This window comes from Carassius carassius, chromosome 47 (genome assembly GCF_963082965.1).
Source record: "Carassius carassius chromosome 47, fCarCar2.1, whole genome shotgun sequence".
Taxonomy (NCBI): domain Eukaryota; kingdom Metazoa; phylum Chordata; class Actinopteri; order Cypriniformes; family Cyprinidae; genus Carassius; species Carassius carassius.
The window spans coordinates 9,439,185-9,458,218 of record NC_081801.1 but is presented as its reverse complement, the minus strand read 5'-3'; the positions used below and the strand labels follow the sequence as shown (position 1 = coordinate 9,458,218).

General features: G+C 37.8%; 2 protein-coding genes and 2 non-coding genes across 5 annotated transcripts; all 4 read right to left on the bottom strand.

The window, feature by feature from the left end:
• Positions 1–945: 945 nt before the first annotated feature.
• LOC132130143 (homeobox protein Nkx-6.1-like) lies at positions 946–3,534 on the bottom strand. Its single transcript, XM_059541810.1, has 3 exons — positions 2,925–3,534; positions 2,631–2,803; positions 946–1,944 (listed from the first exon to the last, which is right to left on the bottom strand). Exons 1-3 carry the CDS (start codon positions 3,454–3,456, stop codon positions 1,699–1,701), a joined length of 951 nt encoding a protein of 316 aa, XP_059397793.1. The 5' UTR covers positions 3,457–3,534; the 3' UTR covers positions 946–1,698.
• Positions 3,535–5,770: 2,236 nt separating this feature from the next.
• On the bottom strand, positions 5,771–18,479 carry LOC132130599 (large ribosomal subunit protein uL22). 2 transcript variants are annotated; one of them, XM_059542356.1, is made up of 7 exons: positions 18,476–18,479; positions 8,283–8,332; positions 8,164–8,204; positions 6,930–7,064; positions 6,406–6,504; positions 6,066–6,257; positions 5,771–5,851 (listed from the first exon to the last, which is right to left on the bottom strand). In XM_059542356.1, the coding sequence occupies exons 2-7, from the start codon at positions 8,320–8,322 to the stop codon at positions 5,804–5,806; spliced, it is 555 nt and encodes a 184-aa protein (XP_059398339.1). In that variant the 5' UTR covers positions 8,323–8,332; positions 18,476–18,479; the 3' UTR covers positions 5,771–5,803. The 2 variants fall into 2 exon arrangements, with proteins under 2 accessions (XP_059398339.1, XP_059398338.1); XM_059542355.1 differs by lacking the exon at positions 18,476–18,479 and adding an exon at positions 8,758–8,780.
• LOC132131027 (small nucleolar RNA SNORD58) lies at positions 5,942–6,005 on the bottom strand. Its single transcript, XR_009428831.1, has one exon. It is a non-coding gene; the product is annotated as a small nucleolar RNA SNORD58 (small nucleolar RNA).
• LOC132131028 (small nucleolar RNA SNORD58) lies at positions 6,812–6,878 on the bottom strand. Its single transcript, XR_009428832.1, has one exon. It is a non-coding gene; the product is annotated as a small nucleolar RNA SNORD58 (small nucleolar RNA).
• Positions 18,480–19,034: the final 555 nt, after the last annotated feature.

Genomic DNA, 19,034 nt, shown 5'->3' with positions numbered 1-19,034 from the left:
ATTTTATTTATTATTATTTTAAGATTAATAACAGTTTTAAACCATTTCGTTTATTTGGCAGTTATGGACCCTTAATGTTACATCTAAGTTGTACATCATAATAAATTAATGTGTAAAAAGATTAAATGCGTGCAAATTAAATTTAGTATGTTTCGAAATTAATACATTTTTTAGGTAAACTGGGGGTCTGTCTGCAACGATAAATTCCAAATTCCGCTTCCAAAAAGTGACTCATTTGGGTAGAGTAACCTGTGGAGAAGCACTGGACCTGTTGTCCTTCAAAAATACCCGCTCAACATATTTTCTGATAGTACGCTACAACTGTGTGTGGTAGCCTGAATCATCTCACTTTATGAATTATATTTCTCTGTTGGTTTGTTGAGAACAAATCGGTTGAGTGATTTCCAATTTCCAAAGAACATGATCAAATCGCGCGAATCAGCTGACATATTGAAGCAGTGACGCGATCAGTTGAGGACCGCCAAAAAACGCTTAATTTCTACTTTCACTATCCCGCCTATTTTTTGTACCCCATGACCTTTTTCATTGACATTTCTCAATGATCGAACTTTTTGCGAAAATGTAGCTAATTTTAATGTAAGTGCGTAGAGTCATGGCGTCTTTATAATAAAACTATTATGTAAATATGTGCTCTCACAGAGCTATAAGGGAGAACATGATTATTAATACTGAATTTGGCTGTTAAAAGCGAATAATTGGCTAATAATAATAATTATACAAAATATTAAAATGTATTTGAATAAGCGTTGCCATCTTGATAACTCTTAAAAAGTGAGACAGGTTCTAACCGAAGCGAAAGACACTTTCAAAAATAATTGATCAACCATCAGCAAGCATATTTATTAATGCTTGAAAACGCTGATGTAGGTAATTTATACACAAAATATTTATACTCGATTTAATAATAACAAAAAGAAAAATATCCCATATGTTAAACATTTTATTAAATAAAAGTGCAATACACACGAACCTGCCAGGCGCATTTCTGCAGGATTCAAACACTATTACAAACTTAAAATATTATAAATTAATCATGACAAAAAAATAAAAATAAATGAAGGAAACATCCTAACATTGGGAAACGAACACATTATATTACAAATATATGGTTAGGTGTTTGTTTATTTACACGTGTTATGGCCAAATCAATCTCTTGACCGAGCCTTCATTTAGCCTGTCGCTCAGATGTCTTTTACCTTTAATGGTAAATTCTGAAAATGATTCTGTATTTCCATTGTTGATTATTTTTAAGAATCAAAGAGCTGAGGCAACTTACACCCATAGAAAAAAATAATAATAATAACTCGGGGTGATCAGCACCTAGCCCTATACAAATTCATGATATGAAAATGCAAATCACAAAGCCTAAACCAAAAATTAAACTGAATCGAAATGAACGAATTCTGGCATGTTTACTATTCAAAATATTTTACACATAAATATTCACAGTAATATAATTCCTATGCGATACAACTCACGCCGTTAATTTACAAAAGTACCGTTGTCTATATGTTGAAACGTGTCTATTGCAGACACTGATGCACGTTCAGCTCCACCAATAGTGCATATTCCTCTGATTTGCATCCTTCCTCTCAAACCAGAGCCCAAACTTGGTAAAAAAAACAGTAGCCTACATTATTCTTGAAGGATTTGACAACCCATTTCCAGTTTCTATTTTTACGAGCTCTCGTTTTCCGACGTGTGAATGATAAGAGCTGAATTTGGTTTGTGTTTTTTCAACAACTGCGTTATTTTTTCATCGTCCGAGTTCGGATCTAAAGGTTTGTTGTAGTCGTCGTCGTCGTCTTCATTTTCCGAAGCCCCTTTCAGCCTCTCGGTCTCTGAATCTTGTTTTTTCTTCGCCGAGGCCATTTCAGCGGCGTGCCGTTTTCTCCATTTTGTTCTTCGGTTTTGAAACCACACCTTTACAACGAAAATGAGAGAAAACGTGATTTAATCCACACAGAAATAAGGGTTTATCTCCATCAAAAAGTCGACATAACAAATGGGAATCAATAAAATTTTCGCCCAGAAACATTTAACAATATCAAACAAATTAAACAGACTTTTCCTGCCTAACTTGAAAAAGCTGGAAAAATACATAAATAAATAAATAACGTGAGTAGCTATTTATTGAAGAGTTAAATAGTTTAGGAGTTAAATATCTGTAATAGGCCTATAACCACCTGCAGTCTGTAAGAATAAATAAAATATTTTTTAACAGAACAGGCTTCTGTATGCAATTCAAGTGTTTTATTCTAATAATTGCAATAAACAATTAATGTGGTGCACGTTGCAATTTTTCAAACAAAACCTAATAACTTAAAATTAATGTAATGCGTGAATAACTTTTATATGGATGAAAACAATAGACCAAGCCTACATTAAGTCACATTTATTCGTTGTATTAAATTGCATTAATAACCTGATGTATAGAAATAAATAGGCTAGTTTGTAGCCTAGGCTATATAAAAGTTGTAAATTAAAGAGATATATAGAAATGTTTGAATAAACACATTTACTATTATGTTCCATGGATTAATGATAATGAAGAATCGAATCAGTCAAGATTTTTCCTTGTCAAACACAAACTATTAGGACTGTCTTACCTTGACTTGGCTCTCTGTCATTCCTAAAGAGTAGGCCAGTCGCGCTCTCTCAGGTCCGGCTAAATATTTCGTTTGCTCGAATGTTTTTTCCAGGGCAAATATTTGCTGGCCGGAAAACGTTGGTCGCGTGTGTTTCCTTTTCCCATCTTTGTCCAGCAGCACTGAGTTTTGATCTGTGAGGGGCAAGATAAAAAAAAAATCAGCGTATTTAATTATTACATCCTATTTATGTTTGTGCTTATCGTAATATTTTGGATCTCTAGTAGCCTTCCAAAAAGTTTATCGTGCACTTACGTGGCGAACACGCAAATCTGGCGTCTCTCCAGTGTGGGCTTTGCATAACTCCAGGCCAGAATATCGGGGTTCTGCCTGGAAGGTCTGTCAGAGGTTTCGGGTAGCGAGCCACCGCCACGGCTGCGGCACCGGGGCTGAAATACAGCCCAGGAGGCGGCGGAGGACTCAGGCTGCTGAACCGGGGCAGTCCAGACAAGATTCCAGCGGGAGAAGATGCCGCCGCCGCTCCGGTGACCACCGAGGGTCGACTGAGGATGTCGTTTATTCCGTGAGGTGTGGCGATTGAGTACTGAGCACCGAGAGTCGAAAGTGCAGTGGATGTTTTGATCCCCGGGGACGAGACCGGGATTCCGCCTGGATTCGGAGAGGTAGCTGTCGGTGAAGGGGAGGATGCTGGTCCAGTGGAAGATAACGGGTAGGCTGGGTAAAGTGGAGCCTTCATCTCGGTCATACTGTGTAGAGCAGCCAAAGGTGGGGTATTGAGTAGGAAAGCGCTCTGGCGAGACCCGTCCATTTGCCCCACCGCTAACATTACCAAGAAACTACAACTTTAACTACCTAAATATTGCGCAAGAAGCAAGACGGTGGAGACCAGAGCAAAACGAGAGAAAAAGAAAAAAACAAACGTAGAGGAGCGAATGGAGAAAAGAAAATGGCTAAAAAAAAACCTCAAGCCTTTAGAAAAAAAAACAATATTTCTCTAAAAAATCCCAATCAGGTATAACGTTACCGAAGCTTCACACCCATCTCCTCTGACAAAATCCATTCCTTTTTTCAGTTCAGTTCAGCAAATATGGCATTATATATACAGAGCGGCGTCCTTTCAACGAGTGTTTTTGAAATCTATAAATAAAAAGAGAGTCTTTCTGGGTAGTTCACATGAGGATCTAGAAGATAATAAAACATTTTCATCAACCTGCTGTCTTTTGCTGCAAAAAGTCAAAACTTTGAGAGCGTGCCTGGGAAAGTAGAGGGGCTCGGTGGGATGTGATTGGCTAAGGCCGCAGTGACGTGGCCCGTGTCAGCTGAGTGTCTGAACTGAATTTAGGAGTCTGTTCTTATTGGTTCTCATTTGCACATTAAAAGAGCTGCCATCCGACCCGCTATTAAATACAAAAGGCGGACAAAATCAATCTAGTCAATTTGAGATCTATTTCTTAAATAAAGGGACATCTGTATGCGTGCTGGTCATGTGAGGCAGTCGGATATCTTCTGAGCTTAAAAGTCTCTGTGGACAGGGTTTAAACAATCTACAAATGAATCACGAGACAATCACAGAATTATGAAGCTCGAATAAACCCTATCATTTTACTTCAACTTTGAGATCTAAGGTGAATATGTTTTCTACCACCTCATCAAAACCCTCTCTGTCAATTTTCTCTAATTTTGCGGTGTTTCGTCTGAATAAACTAAATGCCAATTTAATAAATGTGAAATATTAGAAACTCACAGCTGTGTCCTCAAAGGTTCTGTGTTTCTGCCTCTGTATATATGCCAGCCACAGAAAGCTGTATCTACAGTAAAGAGATTTGAACTACCTAATTTACAACACACAATCAGCAGTTTAGTTCATTAAAAAGAGACTGATTTGATTACAGAATATGAATATATATATATATATACTGCATAAACATAATGCACTAAACATTTTACAAAAGCAAATTTACAAAAACGGTTACAAACTATTTATATTAGAAATTAGACTACTAAATTCCTTAAAGCTGAAGTAGGTAACTTTTGTAAAAATGTATTTGTGAAACCTGTCATTATGTCCTGACAGTATAATATGAGACAGATAATCTGTGAAAAAAATCAAGCTCCTCTGGCTCCTCCCAGTGGTCCTATTGCCATTTGCAGAAATTCATCCAGCCAATCAGAGCTGCGGTCCGTAACTTTTTTTGTGTTCAAGATTTACAAATTGTATATAATAAGCGAGTACACCATGAATCCATTTTCCAAACCGTGTTTTTAGCCTGTCCTGATTCACTAGGGTACATCTATAATAAGTGTTTATATTCGGACTATTTTAGATGACTTCGCGGGTACCGCGGCGGAGTAACCCGGTACCTTTGTGATTCTTCATAGACATAAACAGAGAGAAGTAGCTCCGGCTACAATGTTCTTCCGCAAGACGCAAGCAGTTCTGTTTATTAACCGCTAGAGCGTCAAAAAGTTACGGACTGCAGCTTTAAGGAGTAGTATAAATAACCCCCGAGACGGCAAAAACAAGCACCAAGAACCTGTAAGACGAGGAACGGATTCAAAGTGCTACACTGCCCTCTACTGGTGAATCTAACACTGAATGCTTGGAGGGGCAAATCAGTTTATAATGGCCAAAACCTAAATTTCACTCAGCCTCCTAAAAATTGTGTATGCATTATACTTCCTACACATATACAGAGTTAATTTTTATTTGATATATAATGTATTACCATCAATACTACTCATGTAAACTCTGGTTGACTTTGCTGTTTGTACAATTTGTCAACATTTAATTGGACAAGAAGGGATGTATTAAATGTATGAAGATCATAATTTAGATTCTTTAGTAAACTCAAGGTTTTATCACAAACTCTTGATCTTTAACCACCAAGCCAAACACCATGAGACATTTTTCTGACAGAGCACACTCAAAAGTTCTCAATGATAGAGGTTCACAGACTGTAGAATAAAACAACAACCTTTTGCACCACTTATTAGACCCATTAGTAAATAGATTTGTATTTTTGGACATTTCTATTCTACCAAATTGTCTTTTAAATGACAGTGGTTTTAACCACAAGCTTACTTGTGTTATCTTTAAGGCAATATACCCAAGTCAATAAATAAAAACAGGAGCGGAGTCATTCTGTAGTACGAATGTTGGACTTTATTTACATTTACTCCCGAGCCATAAGTTTCTGCTTCTTCAGTTTCTTCTGAGAAACCTGTGAAGACAATAAAAAAATGGGTTAATGAGCACTCAACCAAAAGCAGCTACTAAGATATCAAGTCCTCCACACATTTAATGCACAACGGCTGCTCAGAAAACAATTATTTTCATTGTTACTCCAAAGGTGTCCTAAGATGTCATCACTACAGCCAAGTGTACGGTTTGTTTGTTTGTTTGTTTTTACTTCAGAAGAACATTAACGTCCATACCTTTTTCTTCTGAGAAACCTCTTCCTCTGGTTTGGGAACGATCTGCTCCTTCTCAGTGAGGATCATTTCGATGTGGCATGGGGAGCTCATGTAGGGGTTGATGCGTCCGTGCGCACGGTAAGTACGCCTCCGCATCTTTGGAGCTTTGTTCACCTGGATGTGCTCAATCACCAGAGAGTCCACATCCAAACCCTACAAGATCCCAATGTAGCATGAAAAAGTCTGTACGGTAGTGAAAGCTGCATTCATGCAAACTAGTTTTAAATCATACACTGAAGCAACAACGCTGTCTAAGCCTGACAAATATTTATTCATAGTGTAATGACTTGTACAGTCTTACCTTGAGCTCAGCATTGCTTTCTGCATTCTTCAGCATGTGGAGCAGGAACTCAGCACTTTTCTTAGGCCAACGTCCCTGAGTCCAGTCATGCTGTTTGGCCTAAAAATGAAAAACATCACAAGTAAGCTTAAGTTCTCTTAATTTGAGTAACACGTTGAGCTACACTATCATTTTAGAGTTCGGGGTCGATAAATTAAGAAATGAATACTTTTCATAAAGAATGTATTAAAATGATCAAAAGAGACAGTAAAGACTCTAAACTAAAAAAAAAAAAAAATCTAAACTGATACATGTTTGAGCAAAACTTTGAACTGTAATTGCACAATATTGCCATTTTACTTTATTTTTGATCAAATAAATGCAGCCTTGGTGAGCATTTTTTTTAACCAAACCCAAACTTGTACATGTTGCTCAGACTAAAAGGTGTTTTCATTGTGAATTCCAAAGGTGTCCTAAGATGGTCATCACAGCAACATGGACTGAACTGTTTTAAAAGGCAGCTTTACAATAACACAAAAGCTCACCTGAGCACAGCGGCCAACACCACCGTTGTAACGACGGAAGGGCACACACTGGTGCTTTACAGTCACATCCTTCAGGTACTTGTTAGCCTTGCGGATGTGCATGCCTTTGATGGCCTGAGCGGTCTCACGGGTGTTCTGAGGACCAAACATTAAGACAACACTAAATAACAGATTACCAAGTAAACCAGCCTCCATCACTTTACAAACTAGAAACGTGGTTACTCAGAAAAAACTTAGTCCTTGTTAGTCCCTTCACATGTGTCCTAAGTTGGTTATTATTGCAGCCACAACATACATTTGCAACATCTGCTTATCCTATAAGTAACACGATCCAGATATAGAGAGCAGACAGTGAGTACCATTAAAAAAAAAAACTCATTCATTCCCTCCTTGAGTTCAGAGGTTAAACAATGACAACCCATAAGTGTGAGATTGCAAATAAAAAGTTCCCAGTGAAGAATTACACTTCCGTAATTAAAGTAGCTACTGGAATTTACCAACAAACAGCATCATGTGATCAATGAATCAGCACAATCGTGAAGCATTGCAAGGGATGCAAATCAAGTCAACCTCAATACAACACTTGCAAATATTTTTATGTATGCATATATTCAAAAAAATATGTCTGAGAACTAAGTTTTTAGTGCATAGCTCCCTCAAAACCCAAATATATAAAACTTTTTTGCTCCAAAACAAAGCTTCTAATTTGATTAATCTCAGAATTAGTTTAGTCAAATCACAAGTCCCAATTTTTACATTCCTATGGAGAAAATTAATTCAGATTATAGTTTGATAAAACAAGGCTTCACTCTGCAAGTTCCAGACGCATCATTGAATGTCAGCATATTGACAAGCCTTTAGACCAGGGGCAGGGGCGCTGGACTGGGGGTAAAACCAGTACTGATTACCAGGGCCCCAAAGGAAGAGAGGGCCCTTGAAAAGTCTGTAATATATATTTTCAAGGGGAGGGGGGCCCATTAGGACTGCCTATGCATAGGGCCCGGGATCTTGTGCAGCGCCCCTGACCAGGGGTGTCCAAACTCTGTTCTGGAGGACCGTGTCCTGCAGAGTTTAGCTCAAACCCCAAACAAACACACTTTCTAAGATGCCCGGTAAGACCTTAATTAGCTGGTTCAAGTGTGTTTACGTTTTCAGGTAAACTCTGTGGGACAGTGGCCCTCCAGGAGCAGGACCTCCCTGCTTTAGACTGTAGCATGAGTGGATTCATTCTTACCTTGAAGTGAACTCGAAGGTTGGAGCCCCTCGACTTGCATGCTGTAGCACACAAAAACAATTACTACACAAGTTCAATACATAACAGACATATGGTTCAAAACGTAGCTGTCGACTCACATTTAGTCGGGTTCTCTGGGTCGAGTGAGTAGCGGACCATTTTCAGAGATCTAGAGAATGAAAGACACCAGATGGTTAGAACAGGCATAGAAGACAAACACAAACAAGACAACAAAAATTAAACATTCTGACACTAGCGTGAGTTATATGTGCACAGCATGACAATACAGACAGAAACTGCCATGTCTGGCTCTGGCTACAATTTCTATCTACTGTCTTTAGAATCCAGATTTTCATTGGTAAACACGCACATGCAACGACTTTCATCTAGACCCTGTTACGACTCCCGAGAACGGGTGACCGTCGAATAACATTAGAAATTTCGCTTAATCGACGAGTCATATTCTCTGAAACCGTTAAACATAACCTAAATAAATATGTCGATGTGTTATTTCGACATAAAAACTTGTGATGATGGTGATACAAAAGGGATTATTTCGGACATTGGTGCAGTGGGATGCTTATGGACACTTACGTTCACAGGCCGCGGAAGAGAAGAGGAAGTGAAAGGCATTCTGGGAGAGCAAATCCGTTCTTGCTTCTTCGCGGAACGTCATCTGTAGAAACGTGCACTTTGATAAATTAGTAGCGCCGCCCAGTGGATCAGTGATCAGTAATATAAGGCAAGTGAGAAAATTGCGTGGAATAAATAAAATAAATATAATAAATAAATATAATAAAGAATCATATTAAACTAACTAAATAAATTAGAATAACGTAACTCCAAATAATAAAATATAATTTATGATAAAATAGTGTCAAAAATCATAATAAAAATGATTTAATAATACATCTATCAGTACATTACAAATTATTATTAATATTTTAAGCATATTTATACTATACATTTTTTCACAGTGTAAACTGATACTTTCTTAGCTGCCTAGCTGCCTTTTGAATTTCAGTATGAGGGCACCAGATGCTGGGTAATCCATGGCAGGACTGAAACCCCTGATACAGACAAAACAATGCCACAATGTCATTCCTTTATTCTGAGGACTTTTTATTAAGCCAACTCTGGGCCTTTCATTTATATGCTCTCGGGAAGTTTTACGATCGTGTCAGAGAAGTGCTCTGTCATGAATGTATTCGAATCAAAAGCTTTCTAGATTTCTGCTTGTGATTTCGTTTAGAGCACTTTGGACTACTTGAAATCTTGAAAAATAAACATCTTCGAGAGAAAAAAACACACACACAAAAAAAAGGATTATTATGGTATATATTACATACAAGTAAAGGGGGTATTTTAAGATATAATATGATAAATGATTTTTTCTCATATTGGGAATATACAGGTAATAATAATGCTTTCACCGCTAGAGGGCAGCACAGGACAAAAAAGTCAAGTCAAGTCTGCTTTATTGTCAATTCTTCCATATGTATAGTACATACATACAGATAATTGACATTGCGTTACTCTCAGACCCATGATGCATACAGATAACACTAAAAGCAGAATATTAAAGACAGATAAGATATAAAGTACAACTATACAAATAGGTCATGTAAAAAGAAAGATAAGTTAAGATAAGATAAGTAAAACAGTTAAACTTCCTTCTCAGCATGTCAGTGAAAAGGCTTAAACATCACACTGTACTTTATTTCGAATTAAATTTTTTCTAATTCTCCAAATTTCAGCAATTAATACTTTGGTGCATCTAATTAATCTAATAATCAATCTAATTAAGAACATATAATTGGAGCATCATAGTTAACATTTATTGTATTAACAATAAATCTATTCAGAAATCCATTATGAAAAAATAAAATCATTCTAAGTGAGTTACATATAAGTCTACAGCTGCTGTCTGTAACAAATAAGGACAGAAATGTGTTAAGAGACACAATTGTAATTTATGTCATGATGAAACTGCCTGTTGTCATGAGTAATAGGTTGGAAAATGAGAATCTGCAGCAATAACCCCATGGCATTAATCAAAGCATTCATTTGGCACAAAACACTGGGCAAGAACTCAGAAAACCTTTATGAGACTTATGAGCCAAAAACTCAATATTGCAACAACATTGCCTGTCAAGAGGAATCATTTCCTTTTGTGTGCAAAATCAGCTGAAATGATTACTGCTGCTGGATCAGTCAGACATTCGTCTTTGCTTCTCCTTAATGCAGTGCTTTTGCACTTGGAGTGAGAGACAGTGGATGTGAACTGTCTGTCACTGACACAGGTATAGAATGTAGAATTTCATGTCATTCACATTAAGATGCTTCTGTTTTTGCTGACTCTTACCTGCAAAGCGCTAATGTATCCAGTGTGTTTTGGAGCCTCCCAATCGGCCGTATCGAACTGATTCTCTTGTGTCCTGCTCGGAAATCTGCTGAAGCTCATGCAGGTTAAATTACGACGCCCCTTGAGAACAACTGCGAATGGTCGACGTGTACCCAGCATTACATTACAGCAGATTTGTTAGCCTTGCATGGGCTTGTTCAGTGCGACAACAATATATTGATCCATTAAACCTGTAGACCTCTGTTATAAAGCCTTTCACATGCTGAACTCATCAAATATCTTATTTTTCTACTCTAAATATAGTATTTTGCTTATTGGACATCTGAATGTTGTTGACACTGCATTAGCTTCTGCTCGGCCATTTCCTCTTGGTAACTTGTCCTGTTCAAGCATCTTTCTGACATGCTCCTCTGAAACCTCATATAATCTATAGCCAATAATCTAAAAGGTAGGAGTTTTCAAGAATTGCACAGTCTATTCTAATCAATTAGAAATATCTTGAGCAATGTTCCATTCCATTGAAGGCTCTTTATTTTACTGACTGAATTAAGGCCCGGTCTGAAAGAAGTCCTCAGTTACTCACCAGTTTAGTGCATCCCAGGCTGGACTGATAATATGCCATTTTCTAGAACTTGTAGGCCACCTGTCAAAACTACTGTGTAAAAAGTCAGACATTGTCATGTCAAGTTAATGAAGTCAGTAAAATCACAAAATAAATGGATTTAACTGTGTCCTACTGAGTTTGAAAATTAAAGTGCAATCGCCCAGCAGGATTTGGTTACTATACATTGAAATATTTTCTCTTATTTCCTCTTATTTCCCGAATGTCACATATTTGGATGTGTGAGTAAAAAAAAAGAGTGCTGTCATTGTTCAATAAGAATTATTCCTGTAGCTCAGTGGTCGAGCATTGAGTTAGCAGTGCAAAAGGTTGTGGGTTCAATTCCGAGGGAATACACATACTGGAAAAAAAAAAAAATTGCCTGAATAGGGTAAGTTGCTTTGGATAAAAGTGTCTGATAAATATGAAACTCTTATCTATATATATTGTAGTATATAAAATAACTGTTTAATTATTAAAATTTGTAAAATTACTAAAACCAAATAAATCTAAAAAGCTTTAAAAAAATCTAATCCTGAACAAATATTGTAATAGTGTAACACTGATACTAAAATAATATGTTCTATATGTAATTTTTTTGAATGTTTTGCAATATAACATAAAAGGATAGTTTATGTTTAGGATCAATTATATGAAGATTTTTTTCATATTATATTAATAAATTATATAAATAATAAATTATATAAATAATTCACATCACACAAACTGTGATGTAAAGGGCCATCTTAGAGTAGGTCCCAAGAGTTTTCTTTTTTGTTTGTTTGTTTTTTTATTTCAACTTAGGACTTCATGCTGTTTCTCCTGTCCGAGGGCAGTAGGTTAGAGAGCTCTGATTAATGAGAGGCCTGAGGGAGGACAGTCATGCAAGCAAGAGAGAGAGAGAGAGAGCATGTAAGTTATGAATTGCATTCCTGTGTAAATTTACAAGACTCTAAGAGCTTGAGTGACTGAATGAATTGTGATGAACTGCGAGAATCTTGCTGTGATCCTTGCGTGTTGCAGCAGCAGCATGAGTCGTGAGGTGTGCTCTTCCTCACGGCATCTTTCTTTCTCACCCTCCTCCTCACTGCAGATAACTACAGAGTGTTCAAGGGGAGGGGTGAGACTTTTGGATTACGAGAGACTGCAGTATTGCAGAAGCTGGGCGTTGGCTGAGAATTTGAGGAGAGGGATTAATGCAAGATGAACAAATGAGGCCCAGTGGAACGAATAAATGTAAGAGAGGAGATAAAACGAGAAAGATTAAATGCTAGAAGGAGTGTGAAAGAGAAAGAGAGAGAAAGATAGATAGAGAGAGAGAGAGAGAGAGAGAGAGAGAGAAAGAGAGAGAGAGAGAGAGCTAAAAAGAAGTTGTATTAAGACTTAAGTACTGTCTGTCAAAAGTCTGCAACTGACATCTTTAAGTCAACAGTTAATGAGCTTTTAATTGCTTATTGATGGTTTTCAGAGACCTCTTTCACCTTTGTGGAATCAGTTAACCATTTACATACAATACAGGATTGATGCATGTAATAAATCAAATAAAAATTAAATATATTAAGAAATAAAGAAATATCCAAATTATCGCATTTATTGATCAGTAAAAAGTATCAGATGAAAATTATTATTAATCAGAAAGAAATATATTTATGATTGCAAATTGCAAAAACAACTGTTAGCATGCATTGAAGAATAAATTACAAATGATCGAAAATTGCATGAACAAACACTTAACTTTAAATATACTATTAATATACCGATCTTATGAGGTTCAGTCAAATGCACCATGACTAACAGAGGCACACACAGTTCTTCACTACCACAGCATTCGGAGAAGGAGCACAAAGCTTGCATCTCCCCAGAGAGGAGAGAGAAGAGCTCTATGGTCTATACTGCTGTGTCTTTTATCTCAAAGCAATGCAGGGTGAATTAAACAGCAGTCAAACTATGTGGGATGAAAGCAAAAAAGTTTTCACATTTGAAAAAGCTCCTCCTTAAAATGGAGCCCCTACTTATATCGTTATATTTCTTTGGTGATGCAATATAAAGGCTAGTCAAAGCAGTCTGACTGTGGGGTCCAAAACTCTGAGAGCACAATGAAAATCCGGGATTTCAAACGTGGAGGAAATTGAACACTACGATTTTTATCAATTTATTATTATAGTGTAAAACTGCTAAGAAATATAAAAAATTATGCACTACTGTATAGTAGGTCACTAAACTGTTGTTGTTGTTATTATTATCTCAGATGAACAGTATGGGCCGTTCTTCGTACGTAGCTAACTCAGCTAGCTGGGTTTGATTATTGACGATTTGGCATGATCTTGGATTATTTGGTTCTTCGTAGCTCACCCTGCTCAGGAGCAGTTTATTTCATGTAAACAAGATTAGATTGCATATTTTTAAGCAGAATTGACACTTAAAGTATGTCCGCTACTAACGCTACTTCATTACAAGAGTATCCTATTGATCCAGGGACAATCATTTAAATAAAAAATAAAAACAGTTCACATTTAATATATCTATTATAACATTTATGTAGTTTTGTTCGCTTGTCTATTTCCTTATAAAAAGTTTTTCTTCAGGTGTCTTTTTAAATTATATGATGTCATTATGTTGCTGTCTTGCCGCCAGCCAATCGCTGCATTGATGATTGTCAGTTATCTCAGATAACTCAATCCAGCCATTCTAATCATCAACAACAGGAGCGTTCGAAGAACCGAATTATCCAGATCCTGATTAGCGCGATGATATCATCTTGGATGTGAAATTTTATCTCGGATGTAATAAGCGACTTTCGAAGAACGGGCCCTATGATGTCAGATGTTGTCACACACTCATGTTTGTGTTTTGCAGGGTTTCCCACTCCTTTATGTTGTCATTGTTATTCATTTGATTTCATCATTTTCTTCACTATTTAATTTCTGTTCGGTTTGAGTTCAGTGTTGCATCTTTTGTGTAAAATTGGTTCTCTTTTTGGATTATTAAAATCTATTGGAGTGTCATTGTTGTGTGTTTGATTGCCAAACAAACTTGTGACAGAAGACCCGACCTAAAGGAAGAAACAGTGTGCCCAAATGTAGTTGTATTTTTTATTTTTGACAGTTTTTTTTGTCTATGAATCACTTTGCCACCATTAACCTGCTGTGCCTTGAGGTCTCGCACATCAGGCCACCTTCCCGAATGAGGGCCTTTGCTCATTCCTGCACGCTGGCCTAAATAGCACCACACAAATTTAGTTTCATGTGGATCAACCTGCAGTTTGAGGCAAATCCAGAGCCTAGCCAACCATCACCCAACAACACAGAACGTCTGCCTGAGCCCACCACGACTGTAGAGCCAGCGTGAGAAGAAGTGACTGAGCATGTCATGAGCCTGAGCCGACTGAAGCGTCTGACCAGCTGTGTGAGCCAGCAACACCACACATGCTGAAGGTAGTAGTAGTGAAGTATGAGGGACTGGAAAGAAGCTCCGCCCACATCCCACTGCTGAAGTGAGCTACAACTGTTCTCTGCAAGCATTTTGGATGACGTTGAAGTGGATAATTTCATGTGTTGCCCTGTATCTGTCTTCCCACTAGTTCTGTCCAGCCCTGAATCTCCTGAGCCCCATGTGTTCCCACCCAGCTTCCCTCTGCTGCCTCTCTATATATTTGCAGTTCTGCTGCCATGTCTCCACTGGTTTCTGTAAGCCTCTCAGCTCAACCAATATGGCACCATCCTGGAGCCTTGTCTTGCCTTGGCTTGAAGATCCCCTGTCTCCACTTTCAGCCTCAGAGTCCTGGATTCCAGCTCGGCCCTTCGACCCAGTGGCTCCACCTTGGCTCCTAGCACCCTCATCTCTGCTGTGACCTGTCTTCCCTCTGGCTACATCAGGCTACCTCATCCCTCCAGCTCTACCTTGGTCAGTTGTCGACCCTTCATCTATATGGGATTCCACACCTCTGGCTTCCACACCTCATCCCTCAATTCCTCTGGCTCTGTCCGGCTTGTCCTTCCCTCCAGCTCCTCCTTGGTCCTCAGTCGCTCTGGCTGCACCATGGTCTTCTGGATCTCCTCTTCAGTCGCAGAAGCCATCGACTCCAACTTGGCCCTCTGTACCCACTGTGTAACCCTGGCTTTTTGGCTCTCCATCCTGGGCTCCTCCATCAGTGTCGTCTTAATCACCACCATGGCCTCCACCTTGGCTCCTCCCTCCATCGACTCTGCAGTGGCTGGGCTCTGAAGTGCCACATGCTCCACCTGCTCAAGGCTCCTCCCTTGTCCTCTCCTTTACCGCCACCTCCCAGGATTTTGTTTGTCGTCCTCCTCCAGAACCTCCTCCTGCATCACTGTGTGCCATTCCTCCTGCTCACTGCTTTGTTTGCCGCTCCTTTTTTAGTTCTAGTTAGTTATTCACTTGATTCCATCACATAAAAACCTAAAGTTCAACTTATTCTTGTGGCCTAAGTCTTAAACATTTAGACTCCAGTATAGATGAAGTCAGTGGTTTTGTGGTACTTCAAATAATTTTTATTTGTTTAAAGCTCTTATGACATTCTTGCGGTGCTAAATATTTGACACATTTTCCTAAGACTTAATGTTGATCTGCTAACTATTAAATAATACTAATTTAGTTTTAATCTATTTTTCTCACTTCAAAAAAGAATGTCGGTACCTCCATATTGAATGTAAAAGCAAGAAGATGGAACAACACAAATAACACTTAATTCCTTTTGTCTTATTCTCTCTCTTAGTCTTCTCCCTCTCCCTTCCATTTCCCCTCAGTTTCTCACGTTTTCCACTAAGCAATATTCCTCCCTCTGTCCATTCTTCCACAGAATGCATTTTCCCAAGGTCACCTCAAATCATCTCATAGCCCACAGACAGCTCTAGCTATGGCTCTTATGAGAAATATGCAACTATGTTTTGAAACCATTTTGGAGATGAAACCAGTATGCTCTCTTCTTATGCAGCTGTCTCAGCAGAATTTTTCAAGTATGCAAGTCAGCACTAGTGGACCAGTGCTCTCGCTGCCCAACAGATGGCGGCATTATCTGTAGCTGAATGTAACACAGCACCACCAAAAAAAAATCTCACACACACAAACACAGGTTTAGATGAACACGCAGGAAGTAAAGCAGCTCTGCAGTGCAGAAAAGAGGCTGCACCATTATCAATTACACCTCCATCTCACATCAGATATCAGTTACTGGACACAGCACATTTCCCCCCAGCTCAGACCGGTCCAGAGCAAACAGCAGCAGAAACCATGGGTTCCCGTTCACAGGGATTTCTGCTGTACTTCACTACACTTTACAAAATTTGTTTATTTGGAACACCAATAAAATATTTAACAATAATAACATAAATATAGCATATTGTACTCCCTATATATGTCTGTATATATATATATATATATATATATATATATATATATATTACCCTACATTGATTTGACTGATAAAGTAATAAAATATCAGCTACAATATTCTTATTTGTACAGTGTTATTTGGCATATTTTCAGGCATGCAGTGGTGGGTTATTGTAGAGTTGATCTGTGCTTTATTGTTGCAGCATGACTTGCATCACATTAAACCATATTATGTTTCTTTGATTCTATTTGTTTTTTCATTTGCATGTTATTGTGGGCCAGCTGGGGTTTCTGGGTGCGACTCACGGCTGCAGTGAGACAGGTTTGCTGCCCCTTGCTGCCATAAAACTAATCACATCAATATCCCTAACCCCGTGAGGTGAGACAGCATTGCATTACAGTGTTTAAAGAAATATCAGATACTGCGCCTGCAGGAAGGAGAAAGAGAATGTAGATATCTCAAAGTCGGTTCAGTACCTGTCCAGTGGCATCACCCTATGGAAAATTCAAGGTCTCCACCCTCACCTGTTTCTGCAGTGATCTAATCCACACATACTCCTCCTGCTCCCCAAGGAAATGCTGCAAAATGATATTTTTCACATGGATAAGAGTATGTTTTATATTCTGACATTATTTTTATGAAATAGAGGAAGAGGTGGTTGAACAAAATAGTCCAAGTTCATTTCAGAAACTCCTGGCATGTTGAGCTTGTCTGTGTAAACATTCATTATCTAAATGGCTCTAGCCAAGACAAAAACTAATTACTGAGATGAAACTGGGGAGATCTGTTTGTTCTATTACGTACTGATAGAAGCTGCTTGAAGGCAGAGAGCCCATACAAGAAACAAAAAATACAGACATACTGGACATGTAAAAGGTACTAATATGTACCATTTAGATACTAATGTGTATATTTAGGTACAATAAGTATTTTTAAGGTACTAATATGAATAATGTAAGGATAAATAAGACACAAAGCTTTTAAAAGGATACTGTCCCAGTGACAAATTTTGTACTAGGTTTTTTTTTTTCTGAGAATATATGAGACAATGAGGCCACCTCTTTAACAATTACAAGACAGGCCACGCAGCAGAGTTAAGCAACGGATGGTATAGCACAGCACAGCACAATATAATATATACTGAAAGTGCAACACAGCTCAATATAATCCAGGACATCATAAAACAGCATAGCACATGGGGTGAACAATAAATGCAATGCTGTATTATATTGTGCTGTGCTATACCATACCAAATTTTCGGACATGTTAGACATATTTGAAATGTACAAATGCCAATGCATTAATTCAATATTATGCCTTGATATAATATTATCCTGCTTATACAGCTGAGCAAGTTTGATTTCTTCCATATAAAGGTGTAAGACAATACTTTTTATTTATTTTTTAGAAATATGTTTAAATAATGAAGGCCAATGAAAAATGCAGAAAAATTAATGCCTACCATCATATTTTTTTTGATAGCAGTTCATAAAGAGCTGGATTCAATCTGATTCTTTGCACTCTCAGAAAAAAAGCTGTCGCTGGGGTGGTACATATTCAAAAGCTACACTTTTGTTCCTAAAAAAGGGTGCATATTAGTGCCCAAAAGGTACATAATAGTAACTGTGAAATGGTACCGCCCCAATGACAGCTTCTTTTTTTCTCTCTCTAAGGGTGTCCTTCAGAGTTGCTGCAAAGTGAGAATCATCAAGGAAGGACTAAATCGACTCAACAGGACAGCTTGATTTCCAAACGATTACTTATTTCAGTTATGGAGATTCTGATTTGGCCCAAATCGGATCTTATTTTATACGTTTAATCCTATCGAACTAGTTTTTTTCTTCTTATTGTTTTTGTGCATTCTTTCTACATTTCAATGTATATGGCAAAACTAGGTTTTCCGTGCTAAGTTAGTTCACTTCACAAACTCATTTGCTACCTTTTATTATTAACATTTTACATATAGCTTAAGAATGTAAAATATAGGGTATTTGTTCTCAGGCTTATGTTGTGGAGTGCTTTTTTATATACATATTCAGTACATAATTGAATTAGAGAACATTGTCTTAAGCCAAAGTCCAAGAGGGGAAGTATATTATGGAGTATTTTATGAATACATTAAGTATGGATCGCGCACCCTCTAACTACTAACATCATAAACAATTGTGGTATAAAGAATCATTTATATGCATGTGGCTTAAGGAATTGATTATCTTGTGTTTTATCGTGTAGATGGTTGTCTGCTTTAGACATTTAAATCTGCTTACATTCGGTGGAGTCACTGGACTCCCAGCTGTTTAAAACAAGAGAGTAAAAGGTTTATGATCCCCACCCTTTTCATTTTTTAATTGCCTTTCCTTGTGGTTTCTTAAAGAGTTGAACAAATGTATTATATAATCAATAGTTTATCCCTCTTCTCAGTGCAATTAATTATTAATCTTATTAGTTGCTCATGCAGTTAGGTATGCGAGAGGTGACTGACAGTGTGGGCGATCTGACAGTCATGTTTCTAGGCATTTCTAAGACATTGTTTGACGTTGACTATATGCTAG

What these genes read in the sequence shown, in the direction of transcription:
- LOC132130143 (XM_059541810.1), bottom strand. Translation starts at nt 3,456, where the DNA reads ATGTTAGCGGTGGGGCAAATGGACGGGTCTCGCCAGAGCGCTTTCCTA. An exon ending in CAGATTTGCGTGTTCGCCAC is followed by an intron (nt 2,804 to 2,924) that starts GTAAGTGCACGA and finishes TGCCCCTCACAG; the next exon opens with ATCAAAACTCAGTGCTGCTG. An exon ending in TGACAGAGAGCCAAGTCAAG is followed by an intron (nt 1,945 to 2,630) that starts GTAAGACAGTCC and finishes TTCGTTGTAAAG; the next exon opens with GTGTGGTTTCAAAACCGAAG.
- LOC132130599 (XM_059542356.1), bottom strand. Translation starts at nt 8,322, where the DNA reads ATGGTCCGCTACTCACTCGACCCAGAGAACCCGACTAAAT. An exon ending in CCCAGAGAACCCGACTAAAT is followed by an intron (nt 8,205 to 8,282) that starts GTGAGTCGACAG and finishes TGTGTGCTACAG; the next exon opens with CATGCAAGTCGAGGGGCTCC. An exon ending in AGGTTTCTCAGAAGAAAAAG is followed by an intron (nt 5,852 to 6,065) that starts GTATGGACGTTA and finishes TTGTCTTCACAG; the next exon opens with GTTTCTCAGAAGAAACTGAA.